We start from the raw sequence: 11,908 nt of genomic DNA, 5'->3' as shown, positions 1-11,908 counted from the left end.
ATATAACTTGTACTGATACTTTTCTTTTGTTCTTTTATAAGTGTATAAGTAATATGTACCGATATTTTAAGTTACACTAACGATTTAGCCAAGGTTATAAAAAATTTTTTTTTAATTCCGATTTGAATTAGATTTGGAATTATGCGATAGACGTGATTGACGTGATAATACATGACAATCGGTATGAATCCATAGTAAGTTACAGTTTCCCGCTTGATACTATCACATCTTCAGTGAATCGTGAATCAGAGAAATTAGAACCCAAAAACAGGTTATATTTTTGTACTAAGAATTTTGGCCTCTTTACAAACATCTGACGACTCTCTATCACTATTCGTTACTTTTAAGATTTGAATATGCCATGTAAACGGTCATACAGACTCCCCGATTTTCCATGATTAAAAGATTATGCATATACTATGTTAAGAGTAAAAAAAAAAAAATTTAAAAAAACAAAGCACTAGAACGAATAGCAATTTCAATTTCATACTTTCTCTTCATTCATGAGAAGAAATGCAATTAGCATGCATTACACTAAATTTCTTGTAGGGAATAAATAACTTGTATTTCCGACTCTTCAAATTACAAGGAAATAAAATTAAAACGTCATATCTTCCCATAAAACTATAATTATAAAAAACATTATAACGTTATTTCTTTGCGATATAAGTAATATATTTTTTATATCTTGCCTCATCGATTTTAAACTAATCTTTATTATTACCACCGTGACGCGTTCTTAACTCTCATACTCGTCAAAGATTAAGTAGTATAAATTAATACAGTGAGCTTTTCTAACAAAATTATCATACGAAAATAAATCTATTTTGTGAGTGAAGCCCGTTACGAATACAGAGAGCAAAAACTGTTAATTATGAGGGTAAATTATTCTCGTAACATATTACAATTTCAAAGTGATATGAGCAGCTGCATCGAGTGTCTTTGGATGAGAAGATAGAATTGTGAAATATTGATCATTCGTGAATTTTAAGATTTATTTATGAAATCGTGTATTACTCTATTCAGCGTATTGTAAAACTAATGATGAAATGGGAAATATTTTTATTATGTGCTAATTAATCCAACTGTATATAATTTCATAGAATCACGTGACAACTTTTAGTTGTGCGGCCTTATTTTAATTATTTCGGGCATTACAATCCTTAACAAATGTTTATGAAGTTTAATATATCCGCTTAATTAAATTTAACAATTATGACAATTATAGAACTTGGAAAAATCCGAAAAAAAAGATTACATATTGTACATATTGTCCAGAATTCATTTTTAGTTCACAATTAAATCTATTTTAAAAAAAAGGAGAAAAAAATAAAAATAAAGGAAGAAAATTTTATTTTTAGGTTTATTAGATGAATCAAAGATCCTATAATAATAATTGTAAATTACTTTATTTGGGAGTTGTTAAATTTATTTAAATGGTTCAAACTTCAATGTCCTATAGGAATACTACAATACTACTTTATTTTGGGAGTTTGATAGTTTTTCATTACTGCTATCGTCCTTTTTTGAGATTTATAAAAATATTCTTTAAAAATAAACAAATAAAAAAAAGAAAGTAATTTTTTTTAAAGTTTTTCATTTTAACGATTCATTATTATAATGAATTATGATTGACGTGAGAGATCAACTTATTTGTAAAATTCATTTGAAGATACACATTTATTAATAATTTATTTGAAGAAAAAGACTTCTCGCTTATGATTCTAATGCGTCAATATTGTTATTAATGACTTGTAAGAAAAAAGTTCATAAACTAGCGCCCAATTTTTGTGTGTCTTCTTTTTATACTTTACCAGAGATCAAAAATTTGATTTAGAATAAATAACTTTAGTAATAAAATAACATCTTCTCTTTATCTTTCATTTAGTCAATTAAATTTTAATCTAATCAAAAACTTCGAATTCCTTGGCATTTAGAATAATTTGCTCAGATGAAACTATTCTCATCATCTCGTTAACAAAAGATAAAAAAACTAAATTAACTAAACTAACTAAATTAGGTTAATCAATTTCCAATTTGGTAGATCGGATAGATGTAAACATTCTATACAAATTTTAAAAATTTTACTTTTTTATAACAATTCATTAAAAAAAAAAAATCTTGGCTATTTTAAATAAAGTAAATTTTTTTCGGAAAATGATCCGTATTAATTGTGTTATTGATTTAAAGTACTACAAATTGATCATGTTGTACGCCACTTTGTATCTTTCTAACAAGCAAAAATTCTTTAAATAACCTCGTATTTTCTCTTCCTTCTCAATATCATCTTCTACATTTATTTATAATAAATTTTCTTCTACATTTACTTATAATAAATCTACTTCTACATTTACTTATTCTAAATTTTCTTCTACATTTATTTATAATAAATTTATAAAAAAAATGATGATTAAATATCTTTCAGTTGTTGCTTTAATTGTCTTTCTATTTACATTCGCTAATTGTGAAAATTGGTCGGTCAATGTTGGTGATGCTGGTAATAAGGTTTTCGAACCACCCAACTTTGATGCAAATGTGGGAGATACCGTAAGTATTCAATTTAATAAAAAAAAATAATAATACATATATAATTATAATTATGATAATTACAAAATAATTACTTTTTTCAGGTTACTTTCAACTTCGTCGATGGAAATCACGATGTTGTTCAAGCTGATACCTTTGCTACATGCGCTAAATCCGTATTACCAAATGCCTTCAGTACACCCGTGTATACTGGTAATGCAGCAGCTCCTTCAACGGCCGTTTGGACTTTAACAAAAGCTGGTCCATTGTACTATTACTGCGATGTTGAAGAACATTGTCCAAAACATATGATGTACGCTACGATCAATGTGCTTGAGGCGGGCGCTGCACTAAAAGTACCTGGTGTTAAATCGGTTCCTCCACCAGCTACATTAAAAACGCCAACTCCAACGAATGGTACTGCACCACCTACACCAGCTGTTTCTTCTGCTGTCAGAACTGATAAACAAATATCAATTGCCGTTTTGTGTGGCGCTTTGTTGTCATTGACTCGCTATTTCTTAATTTAAGATTAATCAATATTAGCTTTGAATTTTTTGAATTTTTTTTTTATTTCCTTATTTAGTATTTATAAGACGTAGATTCCAACTTGTTAACGATGCTTTTTTTTCTCTTTCTATTTTTCTTTTATTTTTATATTTATATATATTTTTTGTGGAAGATTTAATCATAATTTACTTATCTCCTATGTTAGTGATTATTTATAGAACTGATTTATCTTTTGCGAATATAATAAAACGTATGTGTCCTTATGGTTGGAAATAATACCAACCCGAATTACGATTAAATATTTCTATTAATGTCGTCCAAAAATATCATTTGAATATTTTTAAACGTTTTTAAAACATCTCAAACACCATCTATAACGTTGTTTCAGTTTATATTAAATTTGACATCACGTAACTTACAGTTAAGCTAATATGAAGTATGAACAACCGACAGATGAGATAATTATCTTATAAAGAGATATACTTTTTCGATCGTTACTGTGGATCGATTCTAATTCCTATTATTTCCCATGCATGCTTCCAGTTAGTTTTCCTCGGTAAGCGCCTAAGCAACTCATTTTCAGCTGCAATGACATTAGTGGAAGTTGAAGCAGGTATATACTTTTGCTTAAGCGTTCCGGGTATATGTTCGTTACACAAACCTTTGTCGGATCATTTTCTGAAAGCCACTTTCTGAATGTGAAGTCAATTACCTAAGTGCCAACTTCCTGAATAGGATCCTTTCCTGAAATATACGATTTCTGAATCAGTATTTCCTGAATCCTAATTCCCTGACGTCCAATTTTTAAATCCTGAAACCTAAAATCCTTAAACTCAATATCCCGAATTCCAATATCTCAAATTAACAATGAAACTTTGAAGTTATAAAATTATGTCACAATAATTCTTTACCTTTTATATTTATTACAGAGCTTATAAACAATATAAAATAAAGAGATTACAAGTATATTATTATATATTTCAGGAAATTGTCCATTCGGGATATTAGAACTCAAGATATTGGATTAAATATATTTATTCAAGCAGGTCAGATGACAAAAACTTTATAAAGCAACTATGAAATCAAATTTACTGGAAATAGAACAGAAGATTTATTAATTATACATTCAACTTATTACTTTATTCAGGTCAGTAGAAAAGATTTTCATAATTAATTTGTACTTTAAGGGAAAAAGTTTCGTACAGATAACAAATTTCAAATAAATTTCTTTAGCCAATGATTTATTTATACGTAACTCGTGAATTAGAAAACCTTTTTGTCTCATTGTGCAAATTCTGCCCATTTCTTTTCAAGAATAAGGTTTAGAATCTCGTTTGGTAACATTAACGATGCCTAATATTAGTACGTTACAATAAAGAATTTTTGAAATAAATTATTCAATAACTATATAATAAAGATTCGATAAATTGTATGAAAATCGATATTACCTAATACTTGTTCCAATAGTTTATTAATTATTTTGAATGAAATCATCAATTTTTCTTTCCTCATCCGAAAGATCTTCTGAAAGCTGGATAAAATGCACGGGTATTCTGAAAAAGTACAACATTAAAATTGTTTTTAGTAAACATATTCAGTTAGTTATTAGAATTATTACAAAAATATGAAACATTACCTTGATAAGATCGTTAAAATCATGAGACTTTAGAAAAGAAAAATTTCGCTAAAAGATAGAGAATTGTTCTCTTTTTTAGTATAACGTTCGGCAATGTGATTCATAGTTTAAGCAACTAAACCAGGATGGTAAGCTGTTATGTCAGACACATAATTAAAAGGACATGGAATTTCATCTTTTATTAACTTGTCATTAATATGTACTTTACAAAAATTGTAAAAATAATCATGAAATTCTTCTTTTGTGAAACAAATTTCTTCATATCCCCATTTGTTGTCCATGTCTATACGATTTCCACTAAAAGAATAAGCACCAAAATCAAAATGTCCGTATGATGCTAATTCTACAATGAAAAGCTGCGGTAAGCATTGCGTTATAAGTTTAAATGCATTCCAAAATGCACCTCCACCATGATGAGGTTCATTATTCCCATGTCTATATATTTTTTGCACTTCATCGATAATCAAATATACTTTTTTATGACCAAATTGATCAAGAAAATAATCCCAACTCATCCCCATTAGCTTTGCATATCTTTGCATCCATGCCAATGAAATGCGAAAAACACAAGCCGAACCATTCTGCACTTCATCTAATTTGAGCAATTTATCCTCAAATAGTTGTCCAAGGGATGTTTTTCCAGTCATTGGTGGTGACTGAATTAGAATAATGCGTTCTTTACGCAGACATTCAAGCAGTTTGTTAATAGTTGGTTATCTCTTGCATATGACAACACTATTAAGATCAATGTCACCGAATTCCCCTCTTTCGTAAGTTGTTCCTCCAAGACCTCCTATTATTAGTCCTATATAATACGGAAGTAACGTGACTAAAATGCATTTAGTACGAAAGTTAAAAGACAATATCTTTATACCTAGTCTTAATAAGTTATCATCAACCTTTTTACCGTCGACCTTCCAAAGGTTTTGTGAAAAAGAATTTTGCGTTCTAAACAAAGTAACGAAACGAGATGAATATCCATTGCTGGAATAGACGACATGTTGGACTCCTTGAGAGGAGTTATTTATGCATTTCCTTAAGTAGTCATGAAAGTCAAAATTTCCCATCCACATATATATTTCCCACAAACTGGATAAAAAGTACTTTGGTAAATGGGCACGAATGCCCCATATTTCTGGTGTTTCGTAATCACGCAGTTTCACTAATACTCGTACTTCTTGAAAAATTCCATACGGGTACCCCTATTGTATTTAAGCGTTTAAGTACTGTATGTAATGATTTTTTAACGATTTTGTCGATTGTTACGTTTGGATCATCGCCAACTTTATCTTTGACTTAAATTTGGGATCAATAAATGAGGAAACGAATTTTTCATCCCGATATTAGCAAGATTATACTTTATTAAATCTGAATTCACTTTTATTTTTAAAAGTTAGGATAAGGAATATTGCGACTACTGCATTAGTGAAACTGGCTAAAGCGAGACCCTGTAAAAAAAGTTTGTGCTAAATTTGTGCCAAATGGGTTAATCATACGATATTTGTTTAGAATTTGTTTGAATTTATATTATTTTTTAGTACAAATTTCGAATAAATGTTGTATGATTAGCCCGTTTGCACAAATTTAGCAGACTGAATACGAATTAATTGGTGATGATATCTCTGGGCGATTGTGGCGCATTAACATGACAGATCAAAATATGATTACTTTTATGTTCTGCTTTACATACTCGGTGTTCGAAACTGTTGGAACCAAATTATTGACAAATCTAGTGTTATATTTGGGGACAAAAAGAGAATAATTGTTTAATTCGCAATCCATAAAAGAAGTAGAGAAAATCTAGGAATCCAGCCAGTCAAAACCGTTAACAGGAAAGCTGTAAACTACGAATAAAAGATCGAACCAACTCCACCAGTCGAATTTTTGATTTACTTTCGTAATGGAAATAACTTCTTTATTCGGGTATAAACTCTTCCTGCTGTTTGTTTATAAACTTGAATCTTATTTTTTTCTCTACTTTAGAAACGAATTACGAATTATGTATCCGATGGTTTTATAGGATAATTATGATATTGATTAATAATAAAAATATCATCTTTCTCCTAGCGCAAAAGCGATTATTTAGCGAAGGTTGTTTACATTAAATTCAAGTAAAATGTCCATTTGGGAATTGGGATAACAGGATTCATGATATTGGGTTTCGGGATATTGGGATAAAATAAAAGAATTTGGGAAATTGGACGGTTCATGTGATTCCCATGAATTAGGAACCGGGAAATTGGACTGGAGTTTCAAGGAAATAATACAGTTCGGGAAATGGGGCATTCGGAAAATTGACTTCAGGAGGTATATTCAAGAAAAAGGCATTTACCGTGTGATCAGCCATATAAAAATCTTACGCGAAATAAAAAATAATAATACAAATATATTGTTAGTGGCACCAACCTACAAGTCCATCTCATTTTCTTTTAGAAAAGAGAATCATTACACGCGTTAAAATGTTTTCAGTAAAGAGAGGAACATAATGAATATTCTAAGTGTAGAATTTTAAATATGAAAAAAAAAATAATTATTTGTTTATAAAGGTCAATAGGAATAGGAAGAAAAAAACCAACAAAGGAAAATAAATCTTTTTCTTCCAGTAAATTAAGAAACAAAATTATAAAAATGGTGATATCTGGGAATATATCTTGAACCTAAAGATTTTAAATATTTACCGTTGTATTATATTATTTAAATTGCAACTTTCATGACCTTGATCTGTTTTATTTTCAAACACTTGCAAATGAAATAATAACCGAATTTTACTTTCTCTACTTTATTTGCTATTTTTCAATCTCTTCAATTTTCCGACATGTGATTACGCAAATCCACCGTGAACAATAAGAACCAAATTTGATTAGAACAAAATCTCAAAAGTTTATTCGAAAAAAAAAAGACAATCTTTTATTTTTAAAAGTGATAATATGTTTTAATACGTAAATATTAATAATCATGTCAAAGTGTCATTTGATAAAAATCTAGTATGTTTTTTACTAGTTTATATTTTTTCCCCCGTAAATCAACAGGTGATTTATTCATATAGTTTTTTAAATAGTAATATACATTTAATTATAATTAATAAAACAAATAAATGTATAAAAATAATCAAAAATATCGAAGAAAAAGAATAATAAATAAATTTAAAAATAATTTATCCTTCTATATACTTCCATCCCGTTAATTCATCTTTATCAACAACTAACTGCCAAATACCCCAATAATGTGGGTCTAACTTCATAGTTACAACCTTTGTAACATTTGTATCACCAATAGTTTTAATTCTTACATATCCATCATTATTCTCTTCGGGGTTTTCTTTAATTTCTTTTTCATGTGCATATATAGCTTCTAAAAATGAATCTATATCACTCACTTTTCTTCCTTGTATTTCAACAATCCAAACCCCTAGTTTTAATTTTAATGCTGGCGAACCACTAAATCTATATGATATATATACACCCGTTGGTACAATTTTAATTTGTTCTAATGCCGCTTTATATGGTTCTTGTATAATTGCACCTGACCATCCTATAATCTTCGTTGTCTCTTTTCCATAACATGGTGTTGTTTTCACTTTAATATTTATTTCTTTTCCACTACGTAATATTAACTGTAAACAAACAAATTAATATTTTTATTGTTAAACTAAGAAAAAATTATATAAAAACAAACATTTCCTTAATAAATTTATAAAATACTTAAATACTTACCATATCGACTTCTTCCGAATAATGATAAGCCATGGATAAATCAGACATTTTTGTTATCATATTATCATTTATTTTCAAAACAATATCTCCTACTTTTAACAATTTTCCTGAAGGACTTGTTGAATCAAGTATATTTAAAACACGCAATAAACTATATTTAGAATTTGGTATGGATTCAACTTTTTTAACCCATTCATCTGATAAACCATAATATTTTGCTTTTGATAATTTAATTATAAAAAATTCAACATCAAGACAATATAATTTTGGAATTTCACCAAGTTTAAGAGAATTTATAGTTGGTTTTACTAAAGATATTGAAAATCCTTTCTTATATGCGATGTTTTGTTGCTTATTGTTTTGTAATGAATAAACTAACCATAACCCTTGTACTTTTCCATCATTATCACATAATACACCACCTAATATAGATTAAATAACTAGTTATCATGATATATTATGAAAACAAATGCTAATAAATTTTATTAAATTTACCTAGTGATTCTACAACATCATCCAATCTAATTTCTTCAACATTCATAGCTCTCCATCTTGTAGGGAAACATTTCACTGTTTCAATATTCGCTATACGTTTCACAGTAGTTTTCTTTACTGCAGGTGAATTATCGCCACAAATTCCTACTAAATAAACAGAATCACCTTGTACTAATTCCTTATCACTTAATTCAATTGCTTTGACAGGAGTTTCTCCTAATAATGTCTTATCATATGTGAGAATAGCATAATTATATAACGGGTGAAGATATATTACTTTTCCGGGTATAATAATACTATTAGCGAAAGTGATAAAAATATCACCGATGCTTGTTGGTACAGTATATCGATCACATATAATTAAAGGTGGCTCGATGGATACTATCACTCCCGCACCATAAGACTACGTTAAATAAAATAATGTTAATAGTCATAATTTTTAAATAAAAAGAGAATAAAAGAAAATTGATTTACATGTGTAGTTCTTATCCCATTAACATTATATGGTAAACGGAAACTAATTGTAACAAATGAAGACCAAATTTTTCCTGCAGGCTGTAATGACTCATCCAAAATTTGAACCTGTGCTGTTGTAGGATCATATGAATGAATAGATTGGGGAGGAGGCACTTCCTCATAATTCCATAATCCAGTAGTGTCTTTTAAAAAATAAAAAGTTAATACTCTCATAAGGAAAAAACTAAAAGGCGTAAATATAAGTAAATACTAAATACATACCATCCCGAACAGCTATTTTAAATTTGTGCCAATGTCTATCCATATGCAAAATTGAAGTTTTTTCTTTATTGACATTGGACATATGATAAAAATTTATTGGTACTTTTGCACCATCTGGTAGAGTTTTCATGGCCTCAATAAATTCATCCAAATTTGGTGTAGGGATATTATTAACGCTAGTAATAATACTCATACGCCAAGCTGCAGCAGTACTAAACATATAACCACTATCAGCTATATACGGACCTCCAACAGACCATGAATAAGAATGTGCTATTTGATATGAAAGCTCATTAACTATACCACCACCAATTTCAACAAATCGATTTGGTGTTATGGAATGAAGATCTTGAATTTTCAACTTAACATCAAGTTGCTCTTTTCCGCGACATATTGTTAATTCGATATCTTCTCCAACTGAATCATCAATTATTGAAAATAATTGTGTGAAATTGGTTATCATATTTTTATTTGCACGAATGATAATATCACCAGGTATAAGTAAACCATCAGCTGGTCCCTTTAGTAAAACAGTACGAACAACCAATAATCCAGTATCATCAGGAAATTTTTCTCGAATTTCTTGTTCAATACTTGATTTAAGACCCAAATGTCGAAGTTCATCATAAGGTTTATACTCAAATTCGGTTTGAAGAGTTCCACGAGGAACCTCCTTTCCTTCTTGAATGTATTTGAGAGCTCTTTTTACTCTATTCAAAGGAAGATAAAAACTAGACGATGCTTTTTTTGTACCACCAGCATTGAGGGCAACAGCATTACCCTCAATATCAAGAACTGGACTTCCTGACGATCCTCCACTAGATCCAGATGCTGCTTGCAAATAAAAGGTATTAAAATCATTATAATTACCAGTACCATACATCGGGGCTCTGATTAAATATAATAATTAGCATAGAAGTCAAATTGCTAATAATAATAATAATTTAATCTTACCTTCTATCAAGTCTTGCTAGAGTTCCAGATAAAATTGACAAAGTTTCACCGTTATCATTTCCAACAACTTTTATTTCTATTCCAATTTTTGCTTTTTCTGGACAAAGAGGGATCTGTACTAGATCCATAAACTTAATCTTGGATGGATCAAATCTAAAAAATCCAAAATCATGAACTGGATCACGATAAATTGGTTGTAATTCCACTTCTTCGTAATTTCTAAATATAGCTTGAGCGATAATAGGTGCTGCTGATAAAACATGACGATTTGATAAAATAATTCCTCTTTCTTTATCAACGATAAATCCCGTGGCCGAACATTCAACTAAAATTATTATAAATCAGTTTCGGAAATTCTGATGTATTTCATGCTATATTTACAATAAGACTAACCGGATTTTGCGGTATCAAAGTTTCTCACACGATTTACTTTGATAGATACAATAGCTTTTATAGACTTTTCTAAAATATTCTCCCAAGTTTTGCTCATTGGTACCGATAAAGGAAAGGATTCTGAATGATTATTTGATATTTGTTCATCAATACTCAACGAAGAAATTTGTTCACAAATAGACTCAGTTTGAATTTCTTGAGAATTAGATTTATCATCATCATTTTCGTCAATCATTGTGATAGGGAAAAAATTTTCTTACGGATATCAGGTAGAGGAGGAGTCTTTTATATAGCGATGATCTGTTCGTTAAATGAATACACAAATAAATCCAGATCAACAACAATCGATCAGTATATAGGCATAAATACTCAAACAATGTTGTGTCTGGGAATTATAGAAAAATTTTGAAAATAGGGGAAATCACAAATGCAGTTAGTAATTTATTACTTAATATGGAAATTATCCGTTAAAAAAAAAAATCCAATTTGGTAAGATAAATGTATAAGCAAGTCGCTTTCTATAATCTATATGAATTTGATAGCTTTAAAATGTGTGTCATTAAGAAGAATGGTATACGCAAAGTAAAATGAAAAAAAATTTCATGTGTTATGTTATGGTTGCGCGTTACGAGAGTGCTTATATGACAAATCCTATTTAGCTTATTAGGCAGTTCAATGCTATAATCAATGTATTGTTTGTTTCTTAAGTGATTACCGCATTTGTTAAATGCAATGTTCATTGCAATATTAATTTATGAAAAAAAATATGAAACTTAAAAAGTCCGTAATATCCAGTAAAGGTAAAGATAAGCATTTTAACAAAAATACTTTGTTTATTTTTATTTTTTTTGTTTATATATTAAAATATGCAATATTTGGGCTGAAATTCTGTATTTATTTTATTTTATTTTTTTTTGGAATTTATTTAACATTTTTTCAAAGC

General features: G+C 28.9%; 3 protein-coding genes across 3 annotated transcripts; 1 reads left to right on the top strand and 2 right to left on the bottom strand.

Annotated features, from left to right (window-relative positions):
- Positions 1–2,403: 2,403 nt before the first annotated feature.
- Positions 2,404–3,056, top strand: OCT59_029485 (uncharacterized protein; the record flags this gene model as incomplete). The annotated part of the gene is made up of 2 exons (XM_025332114.2): positions 2,404–2,547; positions 2,631–3,056. The coding sequence occupies 2 exons, from the start codon at positions 2,404–2,406 to the stop codon at positions 3,054–3,056; spliced, it is 570 nt and encodes a 189-aa protein (XP_025176955.1).
- Positions 3,057–4,779: 1,723 nt separating this feature from the next.
- OCT59_029484 (uncharacterized protein) lies at positions 4,780–5,319 on the bottom strand (the record flags this gene model as incomplete). The annotated part of the gene is made up of 1 exon (XM_025329180.2): positions 4,780–5,319. The coding sequence occupies one exon, from the start codon at positions 5,317–5,319 to the stop codon at positions 4,780–4,782; it is 540 nt and encodes a 179-aa protein (XP_025176954.2).
- A 2,507-nt stretch (positions 5,320–7,826) lies between these two features.
- Positions 7,827–11,200, bottom strand: OCT59_029483 (uncharacterized protein; the record flags this gene model as incomplete). The annotated part of the gene is made up of 7 exons (XM_025318130.2): positions 7,827–8,285; positions 8,386–8,807; positions 8,881–9,283; positions 9,355–9,539; positions 9,619–10,508; positions 10,573–10,897; positions 10,966–11,200. 7 exons carry the CDS (start codon positions 11,198–11,200, stop codon positions 7,827–7,829), a joined length of 2,919 nt encoding a protein of 972 aa, XP_025176953.2.
- Between the last annotated feature and the right edge of the window lie 708 nt (positions 11,201–11,908).

This window comes from Rhizophagus irregularis, chromosome 9 (genome assembly GCF_026210795.1).
Source record: "Rhizophagus irregularis chromosome 9, complete sequence".
Classification (NCBI taxonomy): domain Eukaryota; kingdom Fungi; phylum Glomeromycota; class Glomeromycetes; order Glomerales; family Glomeraceae; genus Rhizophagus; species Rhizophagus irregularis.
This window is presented reverse-complemented; position numbering and strand designations above follow the sequence as displayed.